Source organism: Ictalurus punctatus, chromosome 20 (assembly GCF_001660625.3).
Source record: "Ictalurus punctatus breed USDA103 chromosome 20, Coco_2.0, whole genome shotgun sequence".
Lineage (NCBI taxonomy): Eukaryota > Metazoa > Chordata > Actinopteri > Siluriformes > Ictaluridae > Ictalurus > Ictalurus punctatus.
In genome coordinates, this window is record NC_030435.2 from 9,285,227 (window position 1) to 9,310,554 (window position 25,328).

At 38.2% G+C, this 25,328-nt stretch overlaps 1 protein-coding gene across 7 annotated transcripts in view; it reads left to right on the forward strand.

Moving 5' to 3' along the window:
- The window catches only part of urb1 (URB1 ribosome biogenesis homolog), a 127,023-nt gene extending 102,084 nt beyond the window's left edge, over positions 1 to 24,939 (forward strand). For 3 of the 7 annotated variants that reach the window (XM_017495325.3, XM_053673563.1, XM_053673564.1), the window contains exons 33-41: positions 3,346 to 3,506; positions 3,617 to 3,728; positions 3,836 to 3,942; positions 4,082 to 4,225; positions 11,813 to 11,916; positions 12,073 to 12,273; positions 13,045 to 13,280; positions 16,645 to 17,214; positions 17,302 to 17,990. In XM_017495325.3, coding sequence (XP_017350814.2) covers positions 3,346 to 3,506; positions 3,617 to 3,728; positions 3,836 to 3,942; positions 4,082 to 4,225; positions 11,813 to 11,916; positions 12,073 to 12,273; positions 13,045 to 13,280; positions 16,645 to 17,214; positions 17,302 to 17,477 — 1,811 coding nt within the window. In that variant the 3' untranslated portion in view covers positions 17,478 to 17,990. Of the gene's footprint in view, positions 1 to 3,345; positions 3,507 to 3,616; positions 3,729 to 3,835; positions 3,943 to 4,081; positions 4,226 to 11,812; positions 11,917 to 12,072; positions 12,274 to 13,044; positions 13,281 to 16,644; positions 17,215 to 17,301; positions 17,991 to 24,453 lie in introns of those variants that run through there. The other 4 variants (XM_053673562.1, XM_047162483.2, XM_053673566.1 and 1 more) reach the window with 3 other exon arrangements.
- The last annotated feature ends 389 nt before the right edge of the window (positions 24,940 to 25,328 follow it).

The following is a 25,328-nucleotide window of genomic DNA, read 5'->3' on the forward strand; positions in this document are numbered from 1 at the left end:
TAGGTCTGTAGTTTGAGAGAAATGTATTAAGTTCTTGCATTTTTTACTGTCTGTAAGATATTTCTGTTCCTGTCCCACTATATGTCAGGCCATGTAAGGTCATGTTATCTAGCTTAGATAAGTACAAAATGTTCTGAACTTATGCTGACATGTTATAATCTTTAGAGATGTCTGCACATCTGCTACGACCCTGAAAGCACAAAGTGGAACCGCCTGACAAACGATTTTGACCTCCTTAAAAAAAGTAGCAGACATGCAACCTACACCAACACCATTGGTGTATATATACAGTGCATCTGGAAACTATTCACAGCGCTTCACTTTTCCCACATTTTGTTATGTTACAGCCTTATTCCAAAATGGATTAAGTGATTATTTTACTCAAAATTATACATAAAATACCCCATAATGACAACATGAAAGAAGTTTGTTTGAAATCTTTGCAAATTTATTAAAAACAAAAAAAGCACATGTACATAAGTATTCACAGCCTTTGCTCAATACTTTGTTGAAGCACCTTTGGCACCAGTTACAGCCTCAAGTCTTTTTGAGTATGATGCTACAAGCTTGGCACACCTATTTTTGGGCAGTTTCTCCCATTCTTTGCAGGACCTCTCAAGCTCCTTCAGGTTGGATGGGGAGCATCAGTCATTTTCAGATCTCTCCAGAGATGTTCACTCGGGTTCAAGTCTGGGCTCTGGCTGGGCCACTGAAGAACATTCACAGAGTTGTCCTCTGTTATCTTGGCTGTGTGCTTAGGGTCGTTGTCCTGTTGGAAGAAGAACCTTCGCCCCAGTCTAAGGTCCATAGCACTCTGGAGCAGGTTTTCATCAAGGAAGTCTCTCTACATTGCTGCATTCATCTTTCCCTCGATCTTGACTAGTCTCCCAGTTCCTGCCACTGAAAAACATTCCCACAGCATGATGCTGCCACCGTTATTCTTCACTGTAGTGATGGTATTGGCCAGGTGATGAGTGGTGCCTGGTTTCCTCCAGACATGATGCTTGCCATTTAGGCCAAAGAGTTCAATCCTTGTTTCATCAGACCAGAGAATTTTGTTTTCTCATGGTCTGAGAGTCCTTCAGGTGCCTTTTGGCAAACTCCAGGCGGGCTGTCATGTGCCTTTTACTGAGGAGTGGCTTCCGTCTGGCCACTCTACCATACAGGCCTGATTGGTGGAGTGCTGCAGAGATGGTTGTTCTTCTGGAAGGTTCTCCTCTCTCCACAGAGACACGCTGGAGCTCTTTCAGAGTGACCATCGGGTTTTTGGTCACCTCCCTGACTAAGGCCTTTCTCCCCTGATTGCTCAGTTTGGCCGGGCGGCCAGCTCTAGGAAGAGTACTGGTGGTTCCAAACTTCTTCCATTTACGGATGATGGAGGCCACTGTGCTCATTGGGACCTTCAGTGCTACAGAAATGTTTCTGTACCCTTCCCCAGATCTCTGCCTCGATACAATCCTGTCTCGGAGGTCTACAGACAATTCCTTGGACTTCATGGCTTGGTTTGTGCTCTGACATGCATTGTTTACTGTGGGACCTTATATAGACAGGTGTGTGCCTTTCCAAATCATGTCCAATCAACTGAATTTACCACAGGTGGACTCCAATCAAGTTGTAGAAACATCTCAAGGCTGCACCTGAGCTCAATTTTGAGTGTCATGGCAAAGGCTGTGAATACTTATGTACATGTGCTTTTTTTTTTATATATATTTTTAATTAATTTGCAAAGATTTCAAACAAACTTCTTTCACATTGTCATTATGGGGATATTGTTTGTAGAATTTTGAGGAAAATAAAGAATTTAATCCATTTTGGAACTAGGCTGTAACATAACATAAAATGTGGAAAAAGTTAAGTGCTATGAATACTTTCCGGGGGCACTGTACAATTATATCCAGTATAATTGTATATAGGCTATATGTAATATTTGCCTGTATGTAGGCAAATAATCTTTGCCTATATACAGTGAGCATATTGGCAAAGACCAGGCCTTTTGGAATAATGTGCTCTGGAAAGACAAATCAAAGGTAGTTGTTTGGCCACATTAACAGCAGACATATTTGGTACAGACCAAAGACAGCTTTTCAGGAGAAGAAATGTTATGGATTTGGCTTGCTTTGCTGCCTCTGGGACTGCACAGCATGCATTCATTGATTCAACTATGAATTCTGCATCATATCAAAGAGTGCTTGAAGATAATGTGAGGCTATCTGTCCAAAAGTTGAAGTTGAACCGAAAGTGGACCTTTCAACAGGATAATCATCCGAAGCACACTAACAAATCCACCAAGGAATGCCTCAAAAATAAGAAATGGAGGGTTATGGAATGGCCTAGTCAAAGCCAGGTTTTTCCAGGAATCCCTTTGAAAGGTTGGGAGGGGGGTTGACAAGGTGAAATTGACAGTACATGCAAGAAAACCCTCAAACATCTTGAAACTGAAAGAATATTGCATGGAAGAGTTGTCACAAATTCCAGCTAGCTGATGTCGGAGACTGGTGGGCAATTATGTGAAACGTCTGCAATAAGTAACTTCTGCTATAGGGGGCAATACCAGCTTCTGAGGCCAAGGGTGTACTTACATTTTCCACTTAAGAATATCAAATCTATTGATATTTCTGTTGAATAAATGATTGAAAAAGCTCATTTTCCTTGTGGTTTTGTTCAAGTGTATCAACTTTATTAAAAGGAACTGAGATGATAAAATGACTGCGCATGAAAAAAATTATCAAATGGATACATTTCAGTTCTAAATTTCACTGTGAAGTGAGGCCTTATCTTCATAATGCTGCTTCCTCCTAAAACCAAATTTGATACACATAACATAAAAATAATTTTGTGTGGAAATTCTTTTCTGATTGCGGTGACATTTTGTGTTAGTTTGCTGTTTACCAAGGTTGGTTTAAAAAAAAAAAAAAAAAAAACATGGCTGCCACAGACCAATCAGATTTCAGAAAGGTATTTGACAGGGTTTGCATTGACCGATCATAACACAACTTAAATTATCTATCCATCTAACTACACTTAGTGTTCTATGTAACCTAACAAGAATTGGGCCCTAGGTTGTGCTATTTGTTTTTCAATTTAAAGTCAAAACTCTGTCCTATTTATTTGAGATCATCTTGTTTGTAGATTAAAAATGATAAATTTCAGCTATATTTATAGTTATTTCTTAGCTTAATTTAAGTTATTGTGCAAGTCTTAACCAGGATACACCAAGATTTTTCCTATATACTAAATATACTTTGCTCTAACTATATTTGTGCAAACACAAACAACCTATATAAGTTTACATCCCAAACACAGTGGTCTTTGTTGTGTTTCTTAACATGTCATGTTTCCTGACAGAGTCTTTGTTAGATTGCCGAAAGTTTGTATGCAGTCATGCTCTGGGCTTTACAGTAGTGGCTCTGAGTAGCTATGATCACAAAATGAGGGCTGCGGCCTACCACGTCTTGGGTTTATTCTACCAGCATTTGGAATCTGTTCATTTCAAAGAGAAAAAACAGGTACGCAGCTCAGCCCAGTCATAAAATGGCATTTGTATCATTGTACAAATTATTTAATTGTTTAATTATTACAGCTGAATGGTAAACATATTGTGGTCTCCTGTCCCCAGCTGCTTTATTTGCTGGATACACTCAGGAATGCGATTCAAAAGCAGAATCTCAGAGTCTCTTTTATGCATGCTTCCTACATTGCAAAAGTGGTTCAGCAGATTCTGAGACCTGGTGTGTGTTATTTCTGGATCAATCTTATTATTTTTAGTTTACATACAGCTGTTGTGTCATAGAGTTGATTTATTTGCTTATCCTCAAAACTGTCTGCTTACTTATAGAGGAGCACATGTACCTGGTGATCAGTAAATTTCTTTTGGGAACCCAGTATGTGGATCTTAAAAGGGTTCCAGACTTCTTCAGACTTTTCTATAGCTTTGATTTAGAGGTAATGCATTATCTGATCTGTTTTTATTCTTTAGTCTCTTTCTTCTGCTGCCGTTACTTACTTTAAAATAAAAATGTAAAAAATTACTGTTTGAAGCCATTTTCATGTTTGTTTTTGTCTCCTTTAATTTTTACCTTAGCATAAACTGGAGAGGGACTGGCTGTTAAAAGTGCTGGAAGAAGGTATGAGAGATGGGCTCTGCTATGAGCTATGTGAACAGCAAAGCATCTTCCATACACTGCTGGGCTTCTGTAGCAGCCCACTCTGTGACCAGCCTGTACAGGTAAACTTCAGCTAAGCACTGGCTTTAAACACCCTTTCTAAAATTATGAATATATTAGGTTGCCTGTACAATAATTAGATAATTTTCTGGAAACTAGATTTCTGGATAGTTCAGCAGTGTGCCTCACTGTGTAAAATATTGAGGTCAGTGATGTGAGACAAGTTGTAAGAAAGAACAAATTCTGCCAGGGTGCAATCAGACATTCAAGAATTAATACAAAATTAAAGCTGCACATAAAGCTGCACCCTGCTGCACATTGGGGCTGCTCTGCCAGGGGAATGCTGTTCTGTTCTGTTTTTTTGTTTTGTTTTGTTTTGTTTTTTTGTTTTTTGTTTTTTGGCACTTATGTTGTTAGGAGTGCATCACAGTGTAAAACACGTCAGTTCCTGTTGCCAGTAAGTGGCACTATGAACATAGACAAATATTGGCACATAGATGTTTTCAGACCAGGACTGTTATCAAAAAGTTTGGGGTGGATTTGATTTATAACAACTTGTTTCATGGCGAGACATAGAAATTTGTCAGGCTGCCACAGCCACATCGTAAGGCAAAAACTCAAAAGATTTGCAATTTAGCATTGGCAAGGCCTTTAGATTAGACTGACCGAATATTATGATGATCGGATGATATCTCTAGGAGTTCGTTAAAGTGTGAGGGCTGGAAATGGCACAATGTGAGCAAAGATTTAAGAGAAAAATTAAAATGGCTGATTTCCTGTTGGGTTTAGGTTATGGCTCCAAGAGATTTTTTTTTATTTGTACTGGTTAGCAGGTTTCATATGCCTACTGATTTTCATGTGTAGGTGAATTGTAGTGCAAGGCGCACATTGTTGAAATTTTGTAGGTGGCGCTATTGAGCCATATTGCCACACGTAATTATAAACCTCTATTAGATGTACATTTTTGCCACTTCTGACGTGTCTGCAAAGTTTCATGAGTTTTCGAGAACGTTTAGGCCTCCAAATTTCGATTCATTTCAGAAAAGAACATGGACGAAGAACAATAATGGAGGGCCCTCACATTTCATAGCCAGAGCAAACTGACAAACATGTCTCAGTTTTAAAGCGTGGTGCAATAGTAACATCCATGTGATCAGTCCCCAATTACAAATACAAATCTTAATTTTGATCTAAATCAAACAATGCAAACCAAAGATATGAGCTCTTTCTATATCTTATTTTTATTCCATAAGTTTATTGCCTCACTATGGCAACACCGTTCTCTTATCAAAAATCCGTTTGCAATTTAGCATCTTCAGTGTCGTGGCATGATGTTTGGTGCCTGTCACGTAAATCCCCTAGGAGGAGTATTCAAAATCCAAAGCATGTGTTTTTTCAAACAAATCAAAATGGCCAACTTCCTGTTGGGCAGAGCTATTATAAGTAAATGGGAAAAATGTCTGTGAGGGTGAGATCAATGTCCCCACCAAAACTTTTGATAACCGGATAAACTGTGTGGCAACAACACAGTTTCTGGACATTGCTGGATCTAAATATTCTATGTAACGAATAAAAATCACAAACATGACTACATAAATAAATAAAACAGTTTTATATATTAAATTCAAAAACATATAGTTGTCTTGAAAATCTCTGCACCTCATCAAAAATATAAATCCGGCATCCATCACCTAAAAGCACACTGTTGAAGTTAAAATTTAAAGTAGCATTTTTGTATTTAGTTACTTCTGTTTCTGAATAAATAAGCATCGTCATCAAATCACAAGTCTGTTTTGATTTGATGGTCAGAAGCTGTCCTAAATGATGAATAACATGACACTTGTAAAAAGAATTTTACATATGCAGTTTATTAGATCCTTAAAATATAAAGATAGCTAAATAGTCAAAAAAAAGTAATTGTTTGGATTAAATGAATGAATGATAATTTTGTTCACTATTGTTCGCACGCAATTCATTCACTGTTACCTCTATGAACTTTCTACAGTGGAAAAAAAATGTCCTTTTAAAAAAATATATATATATCTGTACGTAAAGAACATTGGAACGTTCTCACTGCACACAAATGTTGTGCCAGTTTACTTTAGCACACATGAGGGAGTTTTGTGTTCGGTTAATGACTAACTTTAAACTTGTTGGATAACAATGGCTTATGGGTTAAATGACAATTTTATACCTGTAGTTTTAGTCTGGTTATTTATTGATGGACATAAGGACCAAAAATATTAAATGTAATGTTCTTTTTTGGATTTTTATTAAACCAATACCAGATTTGGGCATTTGCACTGACATTGGTACATGAAATGTTACGTGAATGATTTATTTTCATGAGATGTAATGTTAAAAGTGAAATTATTTTTTTTACTTGTTCTTGCAATCTAGCCTACTATTTGACCTTTTTGCATTGCACATTTAACATAAAACAGTTCATGTAGCTAGATAAGTGAAAGAATGTTTTGCTTTCCCTATAGCCTTCTTTTATATTACACATTCACTTTGGGGCGGCTGTGGCTCAGGTGGTAGAGCGGGTTGTCCACTAATTGTAGGGTTGGCGGTTCGATTCCCTGCAGGTGACTCCATATGCCGAAGTGACCTCTGGCAAGACACTGAACCCCAAGTTGCTCTCGATGGCAAGTTAGCGCCTTAAATATATGTGAGCGCTGCACATTTCAAAGTAAAAACACTGTACTGTTGCGCATTCCACAGACTTGCAGTTTCAGAGCAGCTCACAATCAGTGAATACCATACATTCATGTCAAGCAATTATGTTCTACTTGTTATGGGGAGAGAAAAACAGGGATGAAAAACAGCACAGAGCATGTGCTGTGGAAAATATAGAACCAGAATGCGACAATAAAATGAGAAGAGAACTCAAATATTTGTGGCTGGATCGGGGCCTGAAATGGAAAGCTCTTGTGCCTCGCTCCAGGCTGCACTGTGCTAGTCACATGGGTAAGCTGAAGCCATGAGATCCTTTATAAGGGTGCGGTGAGCCGCCAACATGCCACTGGTCACACTCTTAAGCTCTGCTGTGAGACGGGGAGCAAACATTGTACTGGCACATACTTGGCTGCGCTCAAACAAACATAATATAGAGCCCGTCTTTCAGGTGCTTCGCCAACTTCTAGGTGTTTCCTCACTTTGTTTGAAATGAACGATGGCATCTGTTGCACACCGGCTTCAGAGCATCAGTTATATGTTTGTCATCCGCCTCAAATCCGGAAAGTATTTCCATATTCCATACCACCTTTCCTCTCGACGAGTTGGGGCGAGCTAAACTTGTCGCTGTCTTATGTAGTTTTTCCTGTGTGCTTGTAGGCGTTCTTCTTTACCACTTGTGGACCGACTTAAACACTTGGGTGTATTTGCTGCCCCCATCAGTTCCGGAAAAATTGCAACCTCGGTACTTTCATTAGCAACTGAAAGTACATACGCTACTGCAGAAAAACAAGTACCGTCACATTTTAAGAATGTTCGTACTGAAGCATCGGTTCTCGTGACATCCCTAGTCTGTTGTAAGTCACACACTTCCTGCTGCTAAGTTGGTGGTGCTATGAACGTGACTCACAATAGCCACATCTATGGGATCAGCCCCTATGAACAAACATACAGCTCAGGTTTGATCTAAATCACTCATTGCATTCCTAAGATAGGAGACACTACCTGTTTCCTTTTTTTGCCATAAATATATTGCTTCGCCATGGCAAAACCATTGATATCAAAAATCCCTTCACAATTTAGCATCTTCAGTGTCTTGGCATAATGTTGACCAAGTTGGTCACAATCACATGAATCCCCTAGCAGGAATATTTAAAAATGCATAGCCTACAATTTTCAAAAAATCCAAATAAAATCCAAAATGGCCAACTTCCTGTTGGGCAGAGCTAATGACTGTCATTTTAAAAGTTGTCAGTGCCACATGATGGGGAAGGCTTGTTGGGGGGCTTTAGTTACAAAAGGCTGAGAACCGCTGCTCTAGATGATGGAAGCCAATTTTTGTGAAAATTGGATAAACGGTCTAGAAGGAGTTCAAAAAAGTATGTTTTCAAAACGTAAAAATGGCGGACAGGAAGTTTGCTTGATCCTAGCCTATTTGGTATCATTGTTCTCTGCATGAACCAGGGAATCAAGACCAAGACCAGTCTCATGACAGTAGGCAAACTGTAGGAAGAATAGAAGTCATTAGCTATCAGCATTTTTAGAAATAGCTTTATAATTTTCGACCACAAGGTGACGCTGTCCCAAAACTGAGTCCTTTCAGAGCATGCTGCCAAAGACACTTTCCGAGTTTTGTAATGAAATGCCAAAGCGTTCCTTAAAATACAGCATTTTATGACTAAATTCAAAATGGTCGACATAGGAATTTTGCATATCGTTGCACTCTGTGTACCCCACTGAATCTACTGAGAACATGTTAATTTGATGACATTATGATGAACTGTTCAGAAGTTATAAGCAAAAATGTGTTGTTTTTTTTTTTGTTTTTCTTGTTTTTTTTTCCTCCCCCCCTCAAATTTCATGACCACTAGGTGCTGCTGCTCAGAAACGCTGTAGGTAAGCTCAGGGTCTAATGCTGATGACGCCTGCCAAGTTTTGCCACAGTCCCTCAAAGTGTTACGGAGATATACCCTCATGTCCATTTTGAAGTGTTTGCCGTCTAATTGATTAAAGCGCCATTCGAAAGTGGTACGGTTGATCAAAATTCTGTGAATAACATTTTTGTTATTATTTTGTTATTATTGTGCAAATCAGCCAAACAGCCTAGGATGAGTTCAAAAAAGTAGGTTTTTCAGAAAATTCAAAATGGTGGAAAAATTTTCATGACAGAAAGTGATGTCATTGAGCCAAGGAATCACGTTTAACATAAATGTGAGTGAAATTTTGGACAGTTGGTGGCACTAGAGGGATTGAATTAGAAACTCCGAATTTGATCGATTAACAGCTCAATCTGTCCTTTCATCTGTGTGCCATTTTGTCCATTGTCCACCGGAGGGCGCATGCACCGGAGGTGCAGGGCCCTATTGTTTTTCCGGTGTTTATTTATTTTTATTTTTTTCATGCGTTCATGTGATTTTAAGGGCCTAAACATACCCGAAAACTCACGAAACTTGGCAGACGCGTCAGAACGGGTGAAAATTTAATAGTTACATAGGGCATGGGCATGGTCAAGGAGCTCCATAGCGCCCCAGAATGCAGGCAATGGTCAGGATGAAGTTGCTCCGATGTGCATGAGATTTACCACAGTCATTGCTCTCAAGTGCGACAAAGTTCACATGGTTGTATCTGACTCTGCCCAACAGGAAGTTGGCCATGTTGGATTTTCAAAGTTTCCCGCGGTGTTTTGAAAGATTTAACATGGCTTAAAATCCATGAAATTTTGCATATGCATTTGTCTTAGGACATTAATTGATGTGATGTTGAATTTTATCATAGATGTGCCTCATAGGCTCCATAGCGCCCCCTATGTTTTAAATGCACATTTGACACCATTGGAATGCTCAAAAACTCAGGATATTTGGCACACTTATTAAAGTATGGCAAAATGATACATTTATTTGATCATTTAACTTAGGTGTGGCAAAGTGGCTCGATAGCGCCACCTATGAAATTTCACCAATGTGCACCCCATGCTACGTTTCACCTACATGTACGAAATTCGGTAAACTTGTGTAAGATGCCAATACGTACGAAAAGGTCTCTTGAGCCCATACCCTAAACTCAATAGGAAGTCAGCCATTTTGATTTTTCTCTTAAATTTTTGTTCTGTTTTTTGCCATTTCCAGGCCTCGTACTTTAACCTACTTCTTATAGAGGTTTCATCAGATCGGCATCATATTTGGTCAGTCTCATCTACAGGCATTGACTGTGCTAAATTGCAAAGCTTTTGAGGTTTCCCTGCACGGCGTGGGCGTGATGTCTCACAAATTTCTGTTTCGCCATGAAAAGTTGTTATAACTCAAGCATACAGTGTCCAATCTGCTCCAAACTTCACGTTTGATAAAAGACCCGGCCTGAAGAGATCTACATGCTGGTGTTAAGTTATAGTCATAGCACCACCTGCTGGCAACATGAACTGACATGTTTTACAATAACTCGGACATACAATCTGTTTCTTTCAATCTGCACCAAACTTCATGTGTTTTATACTAATTCTGGCCTGAAGACATCTACATGCCAATATTCAGTTATAGTCATAGCGCCACCTGCTGGCAACAGGAAGTGATATGTTTTACTCTGATCTATTATTACCAACATATAAAAATATGCCAGCAAATTCTAAACATGGTAGCAACATGCTAGAAACATGTTAGAACATGCTAGCAACACTTTGCTAAGTGCTAAAGCATGCTATTATTGCTATTAATCAGGAAGTTGTTATAACTCAAGCATACAGTGTTCAATCTGCTTCAAAATTCACGTTTGATACGAATCCTGAATTGAGGACATCTACATGCCAATGTTCAGTTATTCATAGCACCACCTGCTGGCAACATGGACTGACATTTTACACTAATTCGGACATAATGTTCATTCTGCACTAAACTTCATGTTTCATACTAATTCTGTCCTGAAGATATCTACATACTAATATTCATTTATCATTATATCACCACTTGCTGGCAACAGGAAGTGACATGTTTTACACTAATGAATTACTAACAACATGTAAAAATATGCCAGCAAATTCTAAACATGCTAACATGCTAGACATGTTAAAACATGGTAAGCAACACTTAGCTAAGTGCTAAAGCATGCTGTTACTGCTATTAAAGAGTAAGTTGTTATAACTCAAGCATACAATGCCTAGTCTTCCCAAAACTTCACAAGTTTGATATGAATCCTGGCCTGAAGACATCTACATGCCAATATTCGGTTATAGTCGTACCGCCACCTGCTGGCAACAGGAACTGACATGTTTTACACTGATCTATCACTAGCAACATATATGCCAGCAAATCCTAAAAATACTAGCAACATGCTAGCAACACTTAGCTTGTTTTTAGCTTCCCTAAAGCATGCTATTATTGCTATTTAACAGGATGTAGTTACATCTCAAGCATACACTGCCTAATCTTCCCAAAACGTCAGATATTTAAGAGTCCTGGCCTGAGGACACGTACATGCCAATATTCAGTTATAGTCATAGCGCCACCTACTGCCAACAGGAAATTATGTTTTACATCGTGATACACTCATAACAATATACAAGTACTAAAGTGTTTTAAAAAATGGAATACCGTTCCCCTGGCAGAGCAGCCCCAAGGTGCACCCAGGTGCGAGGGCGCATTCATCTCTGCTTGCAGCTTTAATTATAGTACAGTATGTTTCCTCATAAACTTGGCCTGCATTATGGTCAACCTCTTCCTGGTAACTCTTATTTGAGATATCATACCCAAGCACCTGCACATTTCAGCAACAAATTGGTCATTACAAAATAGGCTATTAATATTTTGATAATTTATTTGTTTTAGTTCCACAATGTGCGTGTTTTCAAAATGGTGCATTTTGACACACGACATGCTTTTAGTTTGTGTTATGAATATTGATATTTCAGTTTCAGGTGCCAATTGCAGGTGAAATTAATACTTATGCAAGGCATTATCTTTATTGTTAAATTGACTTTGTTTCAGATTATGAATATACTCGGCGAGACTGCTCATCTCCCCAAAGCATCTTATGATTTTAGCCAGGCTCATGGAATCTTAACATGGATATTACAACTCACAGAAAGGAGGTATGACTTCTACTTTCATAATTTCCTTGTGATTTTTTTTTTAAATAAACAATGTTTTTTACAGTTTCAGCTCGTATTCTTATCCACTTAACAATATTCTACTTAAAAATTTAATAATAATTGTCTTACTCATGACATGTGACATTCTCTTTCTAGCAGGAATGTTGACAGAACGATGCTGACTGTTGTGATAGGACTGCTCCATACTCTGTGGTTCTCTATCCTTGGCAAGACCGACAGTAGGGTACAGTGGAGCAGTAGAGCAGACAAGCAAATAAACAGTTTAGGCAAATGCCTCACTTTTTCTCTTATCAGTGACTTCCTGTGTGCCCTGCTCTCAGTCATTAGATACCTCAGGTAACTACTCTCCAACCCTCAACCAAAAGTTGCCTATGTCAACATAACAGGAATTCTTTTTGAGCAATATACAAAGATACACATAAAGACACGAGGGTGAAAACAAAACATGACCAAATAAAAAGTGGAGGATGTATATTTATTTTTGCACTATATGTGGACGCCTGAACATAACACCCACATGTGCTTGTTGAAATTCTCTTCCAAAACCAATAAAAATAGCAGCATGTTTTTGTTTAATACTGTATCCACAGCAATAAATAATGTGTAATTATGAAACACAAATCTCAGGACATCCTAGTAGTCATTTTGCACTTGTTTTTTTTTTTCAGCCAGAAAATTGAAGCTGTAAGGGTTAAAATACAGCATTAATTGGGAGGTGTTTTTGGGTGACCCAAACTTATAATGGAAAAGCATAAGCCAACAAGGACCATCCCATTCCAGCAGTCACTCTTCTTATATCACAGTTGTTGGTTGTAGTCATTATATTCATAGTCAGCACTCACAAGATGGAGCTAGACAATTACTGGTATACCTGAAAGTCCTCCCTCCTACCTAAATTCATAAAAAGATCCCCAACATTTCAGTTCAGAGATGGCAATAGGGGCCATCAACTCTTATATCATCACTTTTGATACCACTATCAGTTTAATACATGGCTTTTCCAAATTCTGTTAATCTAATTATTGAACAAACAAGCTTCAAAAGTTTGAGTTTATTGTAGTTTGTAATCATTATGTAAAACTGAGAGCCATCATTTGTTTTAATCAGAACTGGAGTGGAACCATATGATGTGGAACGTTTTCTGCAAATGCTGGATTCTGTGCTGAAGCTTCATGGCACTTCACTAAATGGTAGCAGAGATACAAACTGGCTGCATCCCCAGACACTGTCCTGCTCAGCCGCACTCACCCTACTTCACTGCTGGGGAACACTGGCCTCTGATACCACACTACTCTATGGCCTTCAAGACCTTTTCACCATGCACAGCATTAAAGTTATACATGGTAAGTGTTAATTGTGCACCTCTGTTTTTGTTTTTGGTGTTTCTTTTTCCCCTTGTCTTATGTTTTATAGTTAGGCAGTCTGAGGTTTATCAGAATATATGGTGATTGTTTTGCACTTGGTCAAAAAGCCTCTTATTGTTAAGTCACAAGCTGTTTTGTTTACGTGCCACTGATAGTGATGGTGATACTGTACAATGTATCCTGGCTCATGATTGTAGATTTTGTTGAATGACATTGCCTTAAACAAAACTAGATAGGCATGTCCTGAAGGAATACACAGTGTGTGAGCTGAAAGAAAGTTGAAGAAGGAAAAAAAAAAAAGTTGAAAAAAACGTGTTGGGGGAGGGGGAAGAGCAGGCTATTGTGTTCCAGGTTGTTGCTAGGGTTTGGGGCGATTAAAGGTTCACTGGTGTATATAATTTTGAGTTTTGTGAGAATTATAGTTCATGGGTATTTAATTTGGGGAAATTAGTAGTTGGAGGGGTGTTTTCTTTTTTTTGGGTGTGGGGCAGTCAGAGATTACAGGTGTTTGTTTTTTCTTTCTGAATAAATTTGTCATCGTGGTGATCACTGTTCACTGGGTATATATTTTTTGGATTTTGGCATAATTAGCAGTTAGGGGGTATTTATATTTGGGCTTGGGGCATTTAATTTTGTTTTTTTGGGGTGAAATTAGCAGGCAGGGTAGTGTTTAGGGCCCGAGCATCGCTGGTGCGAAGTCCTACTGGATCTGCTCTTCTTCTCCTTCTCCTTCAATGAATCACAGTTTAGAGGGCCTAAACATACCCAAAAACTCACAAAATAGACCTGTCAGAAAAAGTGAAAATTTACATCTGATAGGGGTTCCAGAATTGAATGTGGAAAAATGGCTCGATAGCGCCACCTACAAAATTTCACCGATGTGCGCCTTGCGCACCATTTCACCTACATGTATGAAATTTGGTAAACATGTGTAAGATGCCAATATGTACAAAAACCTCTCCTGAACCCATGCCCTAAACTCAACCTGAAGTCAGCCGTTTTGATTTTTTTTCTTAAATTTTTGTTCCCTTTTTTTGCCATTTCCAGGCCTCGTACTTTAATGAACTCCACCTAGAGGTTTCATCGGATCGACATCATATTTGGTCATCATATGACCGTCTAAAGGCATTGACGATGCTAAATTGCAAAGCTTTCGAGTTTGCATGTTGTGGGCGTGGTGGTCTCATAAATACCACCACCTACTGGGAACAACCAATTCCAGGCCTGGTACTTTAACAAACTCCTGCTAGAGATTTCATCAGATTGATATCATATTCAGTCAGTCTAATTTAAAGCCCTTGCTGATGCTAAATTTAGAAGCTTTTGAGTTTTCGCTGCACAGCGTGGGTGCGGCGGTCGCATCACAATGTCAATTGCTCTTTTTATCTGTAAAGACGGATAAAGTTGTCCATATGGTGGTGTGGATAATACAGGTTTTGAAACATGGTCTGGGCTACACTTTGGAGCCATGGTACGTTATACCATCAAGGAAGTTTTTCTCAGAGATCATTTTTTTCTCTGATTCCTTGGTTAATCACAAATGTCAACAACACATGCCAACTCATCCTCATGGGTAGGAGTGTGGACTACTCGTAATAGCTTCATGAATTTACATGAAACGTAAAAGCCATGTTCAGAGGCCTGTTGCACAAAGCAAGTTGAACAAACTCAAGTTGCAGAGTAAGTTTTGAGTTGAAAAAACAAATAAATCCAACCTGGTTAATAGTTTTCATGACGCTGGATATCACCTTTCTCAGTCAACTCTATCAGTCTTTACTCATCATACACATAAAAGCCAGGCGTTTGCAGCAAACAGCCAATAGTGTTCAACATGGATAAAGGTGTGCATACTTTTCGGTTGAAAAGCAAGAAATTATGCTGAAATATGAGGACTTTAAACCTATGCTTACCACAAAAAGCAACACCGTTGTGGTTGCCCAAGCTCTGGAAAATTGCTAGTTGGGTCTTTTATAGGCTCACAATTAGAATAAACAAATTGAAAACATATAATCCCAACATATTTCATGTAGTTTCATTTAATATAAATGTAAATTGTTTTAATTAAATATTAATAAATAATAATATATTAGGACTGGAATAATGCCACTGCATGAAAATATGTACTACTCATAAAGCACCACAAAGCAATACATATATTTTTTTTGGAACTATAAGAGCATTGCTTCGGTTTGTCAGATTTTTAATCTGTGGCTCAAAAGCCGGCATAGACACATTATACAATCTGCCGAAAATCGATATCTTTCTTACAGATGGTCATTGGGGAAAGCCAGGGGATTTGTCTCTGTAAAAATTCTTTCCCTTTTAAATGCCCTTCTTATTTGCTTTCTGAGCTCCACAGGAGTCTCCACAAACAATGAAGCCATTGCTACAAATGCTACATGATTAACTTTGATGCGTCAGATTTATATCACTTCCTCACAGCTGATTTGACCAGTTTGGGTCGAATCTCTTACCCAGAATAAAATCTGCTCTGGAGCAAGTTAATTGTGTAGTGCAAGTTACCATGGCAATGGAAACCACTAAAAACCAATCCAGCTTGTTAAAAATGAAAAGGGGGGGGGGGGTTTGCTCTAAACTTACCTGAGATCATCTACTTACACTTCACTGAAACTGGCTTCGCGCAACAGACCTCAGTACAAAATCAGCAGGTGAACAATGTTTGTGCTGTGATCATTCATAGGGGTCTATTTCTTATTAAGGTGAGGATAGTGCTGTTGTATCAATTTTAATCATAAGTTCTTCTAGGAACCCACTAGTGCTGTATTCAACATCTCATGAGTTGGCCACTTGAAGGTGCTACTAATTCCTTAATATCAAGTTGCGTTCCATAAAAAAGTAGGGTTTTTTTTTTTTTTTTTTTTTTTTACACAATTTTTAGCCCTGCACATTCAAATTTAAGTTAAATTGCATATGTAAAAACTACTTTTGTCCAGGATTATTGGATCATGTTCACAAAAGTGGTCACAATACAGAATTGTTCATCTGTGGTCATAGGGATGGGGTTTTGAGGACTACTTGTGAGCTGGCTTGGACCCCACAGATAGCTGCTTTGTTCTATCATTTGTCTCTTTTCATGATTTATAGCAATATTCATGATTTAAATTCTTTAATATTTAAATAATTAATAATTTAATTATTTAATAATTTTAGATCATCAATACATTACTTTATCATGCATTATTTTACTATTTAAGCATGCAAAATAATTGTTGTTAGTATTACTAGTGCTATTGTTTTGTACTCTTATGACCTGCTTATGTTTGGTCTAAGTATCAAATGTAATCTTGACTTTGTATATAACTAAAATTAAATGTTTTCTCAGGAGCATGGCAGGGTGATCTGCAAGGAACAGTCCGTTGCAAAGATAAACATACAGAGAAATATGTGCAGTCTTTGATGAAATGCAAACCCCTCCTGCTGAGTGTTCTCACACACTGGGAGCCATGGGCTATCCTATCTAATCAGTCTGACCAAAACCTTAACCCAGCACCTGTATTGCCACCCAACAACTCTTACAGTCATTCTGATAAAAGCCCTAGTCTTATAACTGCAACTGCCCACGCACTCATCAAGTGGACCCTCAGGACTTTATCTGAGATGCCTTTTGATGAATATCACACCTTTGCAACCTTGAAATGGTTGGAAAAACTTATAGGGCCCCATGAACCCATTGCAAAGTCTTTGATAACTGATGAGTTTGTGAGGGTTGACCTCTTAAGACTGTACCACCAGACATGTGAATTCAAAGTGCAGGAGCAAAGCACTTTCAAACTGGACACTCTTCAGCTTTTCACCAAAATTATGGTGTGCTTGTTGGAGGTTGAAAATGCTCTTCACACAAATGTGATAAAAGCATGCTTGTACTCCACTGCTGATGATCTAGTGAAAAGAGGTAACTTTGACTCGTATACCCTTTTCCCATCTTTTCCTGTTTATGATTGTTTGATGCGCCACTGTAATTTCTTTTGGTTTCTTGTAGAAGCAGGCCTGAAACTATTGTCCTTGTACCTTCCTGAGATCTGGAGTGGAGCCATGGTGCCTCAGTTACTCCTGACACATGCCCAGCTGATAACCAGAAGGCGAAAGAACTCCAAGAAAAAGTCCAGAACACCCATTATGCAAATTTGTGAAGATATTTTGTCTGCGGTGGACTAGTCTGAATTTTGTAATAATAAATAAATATTTTGCAAGACTTTGGAGCTGAAAAGGGTTTTGTAAAGTACCATGTAGAAAGATTACAATTGTATGTGACTTTGAATTTAAGAATTTTGCTGGAATCCATTACCTGCATAACCATATCAATAATTTGTAGATGAAGTCATTTGAAGATAATAAGAAAATAATCGCCAAAATTAATAGCTATGTGGCCTATTTGGTCATTTTTAACCTGGTTTAGTAGGTTTGTATATATTTTTTGTATATTAGGTTATATGCCTGAGGGACAGGTCTTACAACTTGCAGGCAAAGGATACAGCAATATCTTATTTTGTTATTAACTTGAAATGGGATAAACAAATTTGGAATAAAATTAGCTATTTGATTGTTTTCGCACATGTTTAACTAAGCTTTGGCTTTTTCTGCATTTTGGCTTTTTTTCTATAATATATCATTGTATCTTGTATTATTTTGTCCTTGCACTAAAATAAAAATGATAGAAAATGTGGATTACTTAATGCGTGGGAGCCTAGTTGTGTAATATTCTACATTAATTAAACAGAAAAAAAAATTGTGTGGTCGGTTAGATTTAAGAAAAAATAGTCCGTTTTACATGAAAGTATTACGTTTCTCATCAAAACATGATTTCATTGCTTATGCTAAACTTAAACAACATTTTAATGAATTAGATTGAATTATGTAACGAGAGCATGATCAATTCACATAGTATTAAGTTACATTATGAAATCTTGTGGAGATGTTTGCACTGGCAGGTACTATAACTACATTATTTAAATGAACATGTTTAAAATGTGTGTAGTAGAATAGCGCAGCGGTTATGTCACAGTTGCAGAACGCCGGCAACCTGCGTATGATCTTTAGTTCAGGTGAGAGCGTGGAGTTTGATTTTATGCAGGCCATTGAAAATACATGATCAAATCACGCTGGATGTATGAAAACAAATTCTGTTAATGTAACTCAGTTCAATCATGTGGAACCAATGTACACATTTGAATTAATTTTATTACCACAAAAGAACTTAAAATTGTGTAAAATAATATTTATATGAAGCAGTTTCATTTGAAATAATGTCTCATTGAAATTGAATTAGTTCATTTTACATAACATTGAGACAATAGGTGTGGGATATGGTTATTTCATATTTATCTCACACAAATGTTTGAAATGTAATAATTTGAAACGTTGCATTTCACTATATGCTTTGTTACTTGTTATCTGCCTTTTTTTAGTTTGTTCATTATTGATTGAAACTTAATGAAAACTTTAAAACATTGTTAATTTGCTGTTACTCAGTGTTGACTGACAGCATTGAAGTTTTATCGTTTTTCGTGATGCTTAGAAATAGGAGACGGTACACTACTATGGTCAAGCATTTAGTTTTAATAAATAGTGGCAACATTACAATAAATTTGCTACATTCCAGTAGAGTCTCCATTGTGCTGGAAAACCTTCTGAAGTGGTCCAGTGTATGTGCTGCATGTGGTTGTCGTCAGGCGATAGCACCAGAAAGTCACAATGGCCTGAAGAAGCTCATCTTTCTTCCTTGGCTAGGCTTCATGTCTAATGAACTATTTCACAGCATGCCATACCAGCTAGATTGAACTGAGATCTGGTGATCTGCAGGCAAACAATGAGTTAGACGAATTATTCATGTGTACACTTCATAAACGAGTTCATTTTTAAAATTTATCCAGCAATACACAGTCTCACTGCTGTACGTTTCAGGTCATTGTCTATAAATGCATAGATATGTTAGAAAATATGCAATCGGTTCTAGGGCTCAAGACTCACTAAAAATCGCAAACTAATGTGATCAACCATGTGTTTTGTTAACTTGTACCTTGGAAGAAGCAATGAGCTCCTTCGAAGTGTTGTCTTATTTATATTTGTGGTATTTTTGGCAGACGCCCTTATCCAGAGAGACTTACATTTATCATATTATATTTATGGCACCAAATTTTTTGGTTTTGCATAATTGTCCAGCAAGCTTGCTGGAATTTTTGCCCACTCTTCCATGCAATAGTCTTTCATTGCAAGATGTTTGACGGTTGTTTTAGACTGTTGTTTTAGACATCAGACTGTCTGCTCTTGGGCTGAATTTGCTGGTACGGCCAGTCCTGGACAAGTTGCCTGTTGTCTGAAATCTGTGCCGTTTGTAAATGATTTTCCTTACAGTTGAATTATGTATTTCAAATAATTTGGCGATCTTTTTAAATACCCTTGGGGGTATTTGTTTTTTTGTTTTGTTTTGTTTTGGTTTTTTTTAAAGAATCTGTTTAAAAGAATCACGCGTATTATAGACCTTCTAAACATAAACTAAAAGGTAAAAAATTATTAAAAGAACTTTTAAAAAGAATCACATTACTTGTCTTCCAAAAAACACATAACCCTTTAGGAGGTAAAAATGATTAAAAGAGCTGTTTAAAAAGAATCGTGCGTATTACGTGACTTCTAAACAAAGATCCTTATGAGGTAAAAATGTTAGTGTTGGATAAAAGAATCAACATATTGTTTAAACTAGAAGATAAGTTTTCACAAGATGTCTTCCATTCGCTGGGTTATAGCATTAATGATGTTAAAACCGAATCACCTCTGACTTCTCCCCATTAATGTCTAAAATCAAAACTGACCTTCATCGATGGAGGTCTTTACCTCTATCACTTATAGGAAAAATTAACACGGTAAAAATGAATATCCTGCTTAAGTTCCTCTTTATATTCCAATGTCTCCCTCTATTCTTATCAAAACTTTTTTTAAGACTATTGATCAGGACATTTCTAGCTTTATATGGTGTGGAAAGGCATCCAGAATAAGTAAGTCAATGCTTCAGAGAGGTAAACTCAATGCTGGCCTATCTCTCCCAAATTTCCAGCTGTATTACTGGGCATGACATATTCATAAAATCTTATTTTGATCGAGACCAGCGCATTCCCCATGGTGTACATTATAGGTACATTCGTGTGGCTCGTCCTCTCCAATGGCTCTGCTTACCTCATCTATTCCCACCAACTTCTCTGGCTTTACAGATAACCCAGTGGTTAGTTCAACTCTAAAAATCTGGTACCAGTTCAGGAAGAATTTTAAATTAATTTCCACGTCTACCTTAGCTCCGTTATTGAAAAATCACTCATTCCAACCTGCACCCCACATTTGCTATCTGGCACGACAAAGGTCTCAAAAAAAGATCTCTATAGGGACAGGGCTTTTCGTAGCTTTGCAGATCTGTCGAGTGAATTTTACCTTCCACCGTCCCATCTTTTTTCGCTATTTCCAAGTTAGACACTGCGCAAAATCATTGTTTCCTGCTTTTCCCTCCTCACCCCCAAATCAACTATGGGATGATTTTCTCTCTTCTGACCCTTTTCAGAAATCTCTTATTTCAAAAATTTATAATAAACGTTTATCCAACGACAGCTCACCTATCACTAAAATCAAGGTTGCTTGGGAGGGCGAATTGGGGTTGACCTTACATGAAGCCTGGTGGGACGTCGCCCTTAACAAGATCCACACAAGCTCATCTTGTGCTCGTCTGTCTTTGATACAGTTCAAGGTATTGCACAGGATTCATTTCTCCAAAACACGTCTGTCACAGATTTATCCCACTGTCACTGACAGATGTGATAAATGTCATGCCTCTCCCTGCAACCTAACACACATGTTCTATTCCTGCCCATTATTATTCTCCTTCTGGCAGAAGTATTTTGATAGCATCTCAAAAATACTCTCTGTTACTGTTAAACCCTCTCCCCATATTGCCATATTTGGGTATCCAGAGGATTATAACAGGTACAACTCGAACCAACTAGATCTCTTGGCGTTCACCTCCTTGTTAGCAAGATGGCGCCTTCTTTTCCATTGGAAATCCATAACGCCTCCCTCCAGCACTCAGTCGCTCAGGGATGTAATGTCTTTTCTAAAATTGAAAAAGATTAGGTACTCCCTGGGTGCCAACTCCGATAAGTTTTACAGGAAGTGGCAGCCTTTCTTAACCTTCTTCAAATCTCTGCCATTTTTGTCTTCTGATTGAGCCCCAAACCCCCCCCCCCCCCCCCCCCCCTTATTTATTTAAATTTTTATTTAGTTTATTCATTTATTGTACTTTTTATTTAGTTAATTCTTTTTCTTTTTTATTTTTATTATTATTTTCTCTTTTTTTTATTGGGTATGTATGTACGAAAGTACATGTGTGTTCTAATCTGAACACAAAACAAGTATGGCCCCCAATTTGTTGATTCACTGAGATATACGAAATAATGTCTGTAACTTTTTTTTCTCATTTTATAAATGTGGTTCTCAGTGTACTGAAGTTTTTTTCCCCCAATGTGCCATATCTTTCAATAAAAATATTTTTTAAAAAAACAAAAAACAAACGAATCACCTCTCTCTCTCTAAACCCCGCCCATACATGCGTGTTTCAGACACACCTCGCTCTCTCTCTCTCGCGCTCTTGCTCTCTAAACCCATGCCCATACACGTGTTTCACCGGCAGACACTTTCTGTAGGCTATGAGCCCCATAATTTATGATCTTTGTGTTTTTCCTGAACGACAGTTTGTAGGTAGTCCATTAGTGTCCGGGGTGCTAATGGCCTTTTAAATATCGTCTTAAGACATTGTGGTTAAAACACAGAAGACAGTCTGCAACTATCTGATACAATGGCTGCTCCGAGAACTCCTAATATGAGGAGAAAAAAACAACAATGTGTTTGCCAAAAATTCTTTGTGAGAATAACATTGTAAAGGAGCTGATATTTAACCCTGAGCAAGGCATTACCAACTTCGGAGAACCTCTCTTAAGAACGCCCTCATGCTGCGATGACTAAAATGGGGTGGGCGTTGTTACAGTGAACGCATATTACAAAGATGTCTCAAGATTCTGCATATACCTGCTACAGCAACACCCCGGAGACAGCGCCGGCTTTGCCTGATGATAATGCAACAACGCTAGAATCCCTCCTGTAAGGAATTAGGATATCACAACCTAAGTTTCCTCACAACTCCGTATGGAATCAGCGGTACTTTAACTGGCGCATCTGCTTACGTCGGTATTGATGACACAGACGGCTGTATTCAATCTGATTATAATGTATTCAATCATTCAAGATTATAAAAGCGACAGTTGTGGTCCTATCAACAAAAAGCTGAAAGAGCTCTGCTTTGGGGTGCAAAGGGATCACCCGAGTCAGATTAGACACCCGTGTCTGTTCGAGCCTGACACGTATTTCTTTGGCAAATACTTTGAGAAACTATTGCGTGATCTATTCAAACCCGGACTTCAGGGATCGGTGGATGCCGTTCTGCATTAGCTGTGGCGCGAAGTATACATTGTGCAAAGGCTTCACAAGGTCAGAGAGAAACTTGTGGATGTCAGCAGTGAGCAGATTGTCTACGACGCCGTGGACAGCTGGAAGGGGGTCGCACTAGTTGTTTGAGACGGGAAATGAGTGCAGCGCTACAGGATTAGCAAAGCGTCTGCTTAAGCATCGTATTTGGTGCTAGATGTCCAGCCTGTTGTACAAATGCCTTACGGACTGTGCTGATGTATCCGTAGCTGTAAACGGATGCGATGTTAACCCGAGACGTTTAACAAATCTCGTGAATCAGATGTGTCTTGTGCGAGGTATGGTGTGCAATTGGTCTGCTTTGTTGCATATGTGTATTAAAGCATGCGATCCGATTTGGACTTCTATCACAAAAATATTAGATCTTGTGACTGAATGTGGCAGATGTGTTAGAATTGTAGACATTTTATGTATGTGTACATACAGTATCTCACAAAAGTGAATACACCTCTCACATTTTTGTAAATATTTGATTATATCTTTTAATGTGACAACACTGATGAAGTGACACTTTGCTACAATGTAAAGTAGTGACTGTACAGCTTGTGTAACAGTGTAAATTTCCTGTCCCCTCAAAATAACTCAACACACAGCCATTAATTTCTAAACTGCTGGCAACAAAAGTGAATACACCCCTAAGTGAAAATGTCCAAATTGGGCTTATTTTCCAGCACTGCCTTAACCCTCTTGGGCATGGAGTTCACCAGAGCTTCACAGGTTGACACTGGAGTCCTCTTCCACTCCTCCATGACGACATCACGGAGCTGGTGGATGTTAGAGACCTTGTGCTCCTCCACCTTCCGGGTCATTTATAATATTTTACCTACAGTGGGTGCAAGAAGATGAGCCACACAACAAATACACAATTGAACAGAACAGAACAGAACAGCTAAGACAGCAGACATAGAGACAATAGGATCGGTTACTTACAATAACAAATCATCAGCATATAGTGACAATTTGTATTCAACACCGTATCGGACTATTCCTTTAAACAAGTGGGAAGATTTTAGTACTATAGACAGAGCCTCGATAGCGACAGCAAAAAGCAGAGGGGATAAAGGACAACCTTGGCGACACCCTTGTCTGAGAGCTTTAGGTGATGAGTAAAGGAGGCGAATCCAAGAAATTTCCTCAAAACTGCAAACAAATACTCCCACTCAACCCTGTAAAATGCTTTTTCAGGATCTAAAAAAATCTCAGGAAGCTCAGCTGAATGCTTTGAATAAATTATATTAAAGAGTGTACAGGTATTGAAAAACAACTAACATCCCTTTATAAAACAGTTTTGCTCTTCAGATATAATATAAGGGAGCACGTTCTCTAAACGAGATGCAATTACTTTTGCCAACACCTTTACATCTGCATTAAGCAGAGACAGTGGTCTATAAGAACCACAGGAGGTTGGATCCTTACCCTCCTTAAGAAGGAGAGCTATAGTGATTGTGTCAGAGACAAAGACCCAAATTCCAAGCATTCGTTGAACACAGGTAATAGCAATGGTGCTAATTTTCCAATAAACGTTTTTAAAAATTCAATTGAAAACCCGTCAGGGCCAGGGGCTTTGTTAGATTGCATAGCTTTTTCTTTATGGTTTTTTTTTTTTTTTTTCCAGGTCCCTCACTGGCATCCCTACTTCCGGTAACCAAGTTGTGCATATCTCACCACACCGTTGTCTTGCACATTTTGGATATTTGACCACTTCTTCCTTATGGGTAAGAGATAGTGTTGTTATTGCTTACTGTTACACATATTTTCTCTCTAATCCTAAGCTTGTTATATGTATTTTGTGCTTCTTAAACATTTTGTGTGTGTGTGTGAGTTTTTTCAACTTTATGCTCTTTCCATGCAGTGTATTGATACCTATTTCTTACATTCTTTGCATGTGCTTGTACTTGTATATATGTGGATATATTTTAAGTGTTACCCCTACTGTTTTATCTCATTTTTGCCTACGTTGGTCATTGACAGATACAAACTGTTGGCAAATATCTTTAAGATCTACTTGGTCAAGGGCCTCTTGATGTGCATGGCATACAGCTTGGTGGCAACTAAAGCTACCTGTGGCATTCTTCCAATTATTGAAACCCTTTGTGCAGAAGGCAGGGTCATTCTTTTTTTCCAAAGGGGTTTTTTATGGTGTATGCTTTGACACACTCAAAACAAAGAACCTTTTTCAGTGTTGGACTGTAGTGAAGCCATGGATACTGACTATACCAATTTGCCTGAAACCGCAAAATCTTATTTGGAAGTTGCTGTATTTCAATGAATTTTGGATCAGGCTGGTATGGCTTACTCCATGACACTGCTACACTGACTTGTTTCATGATCATCCTCACTCACACTGACTGTCTCCTAAAGAGAAAAGTAAACCTCTGGTCTGTATCAACATTTGCAAATTATTCTTTTGCCTCCTGTGTTATAATAACTTACAACTAAGTTAACATTAAAATAGGTAGACTATGGTATTTACAATACATGTAAATTGGT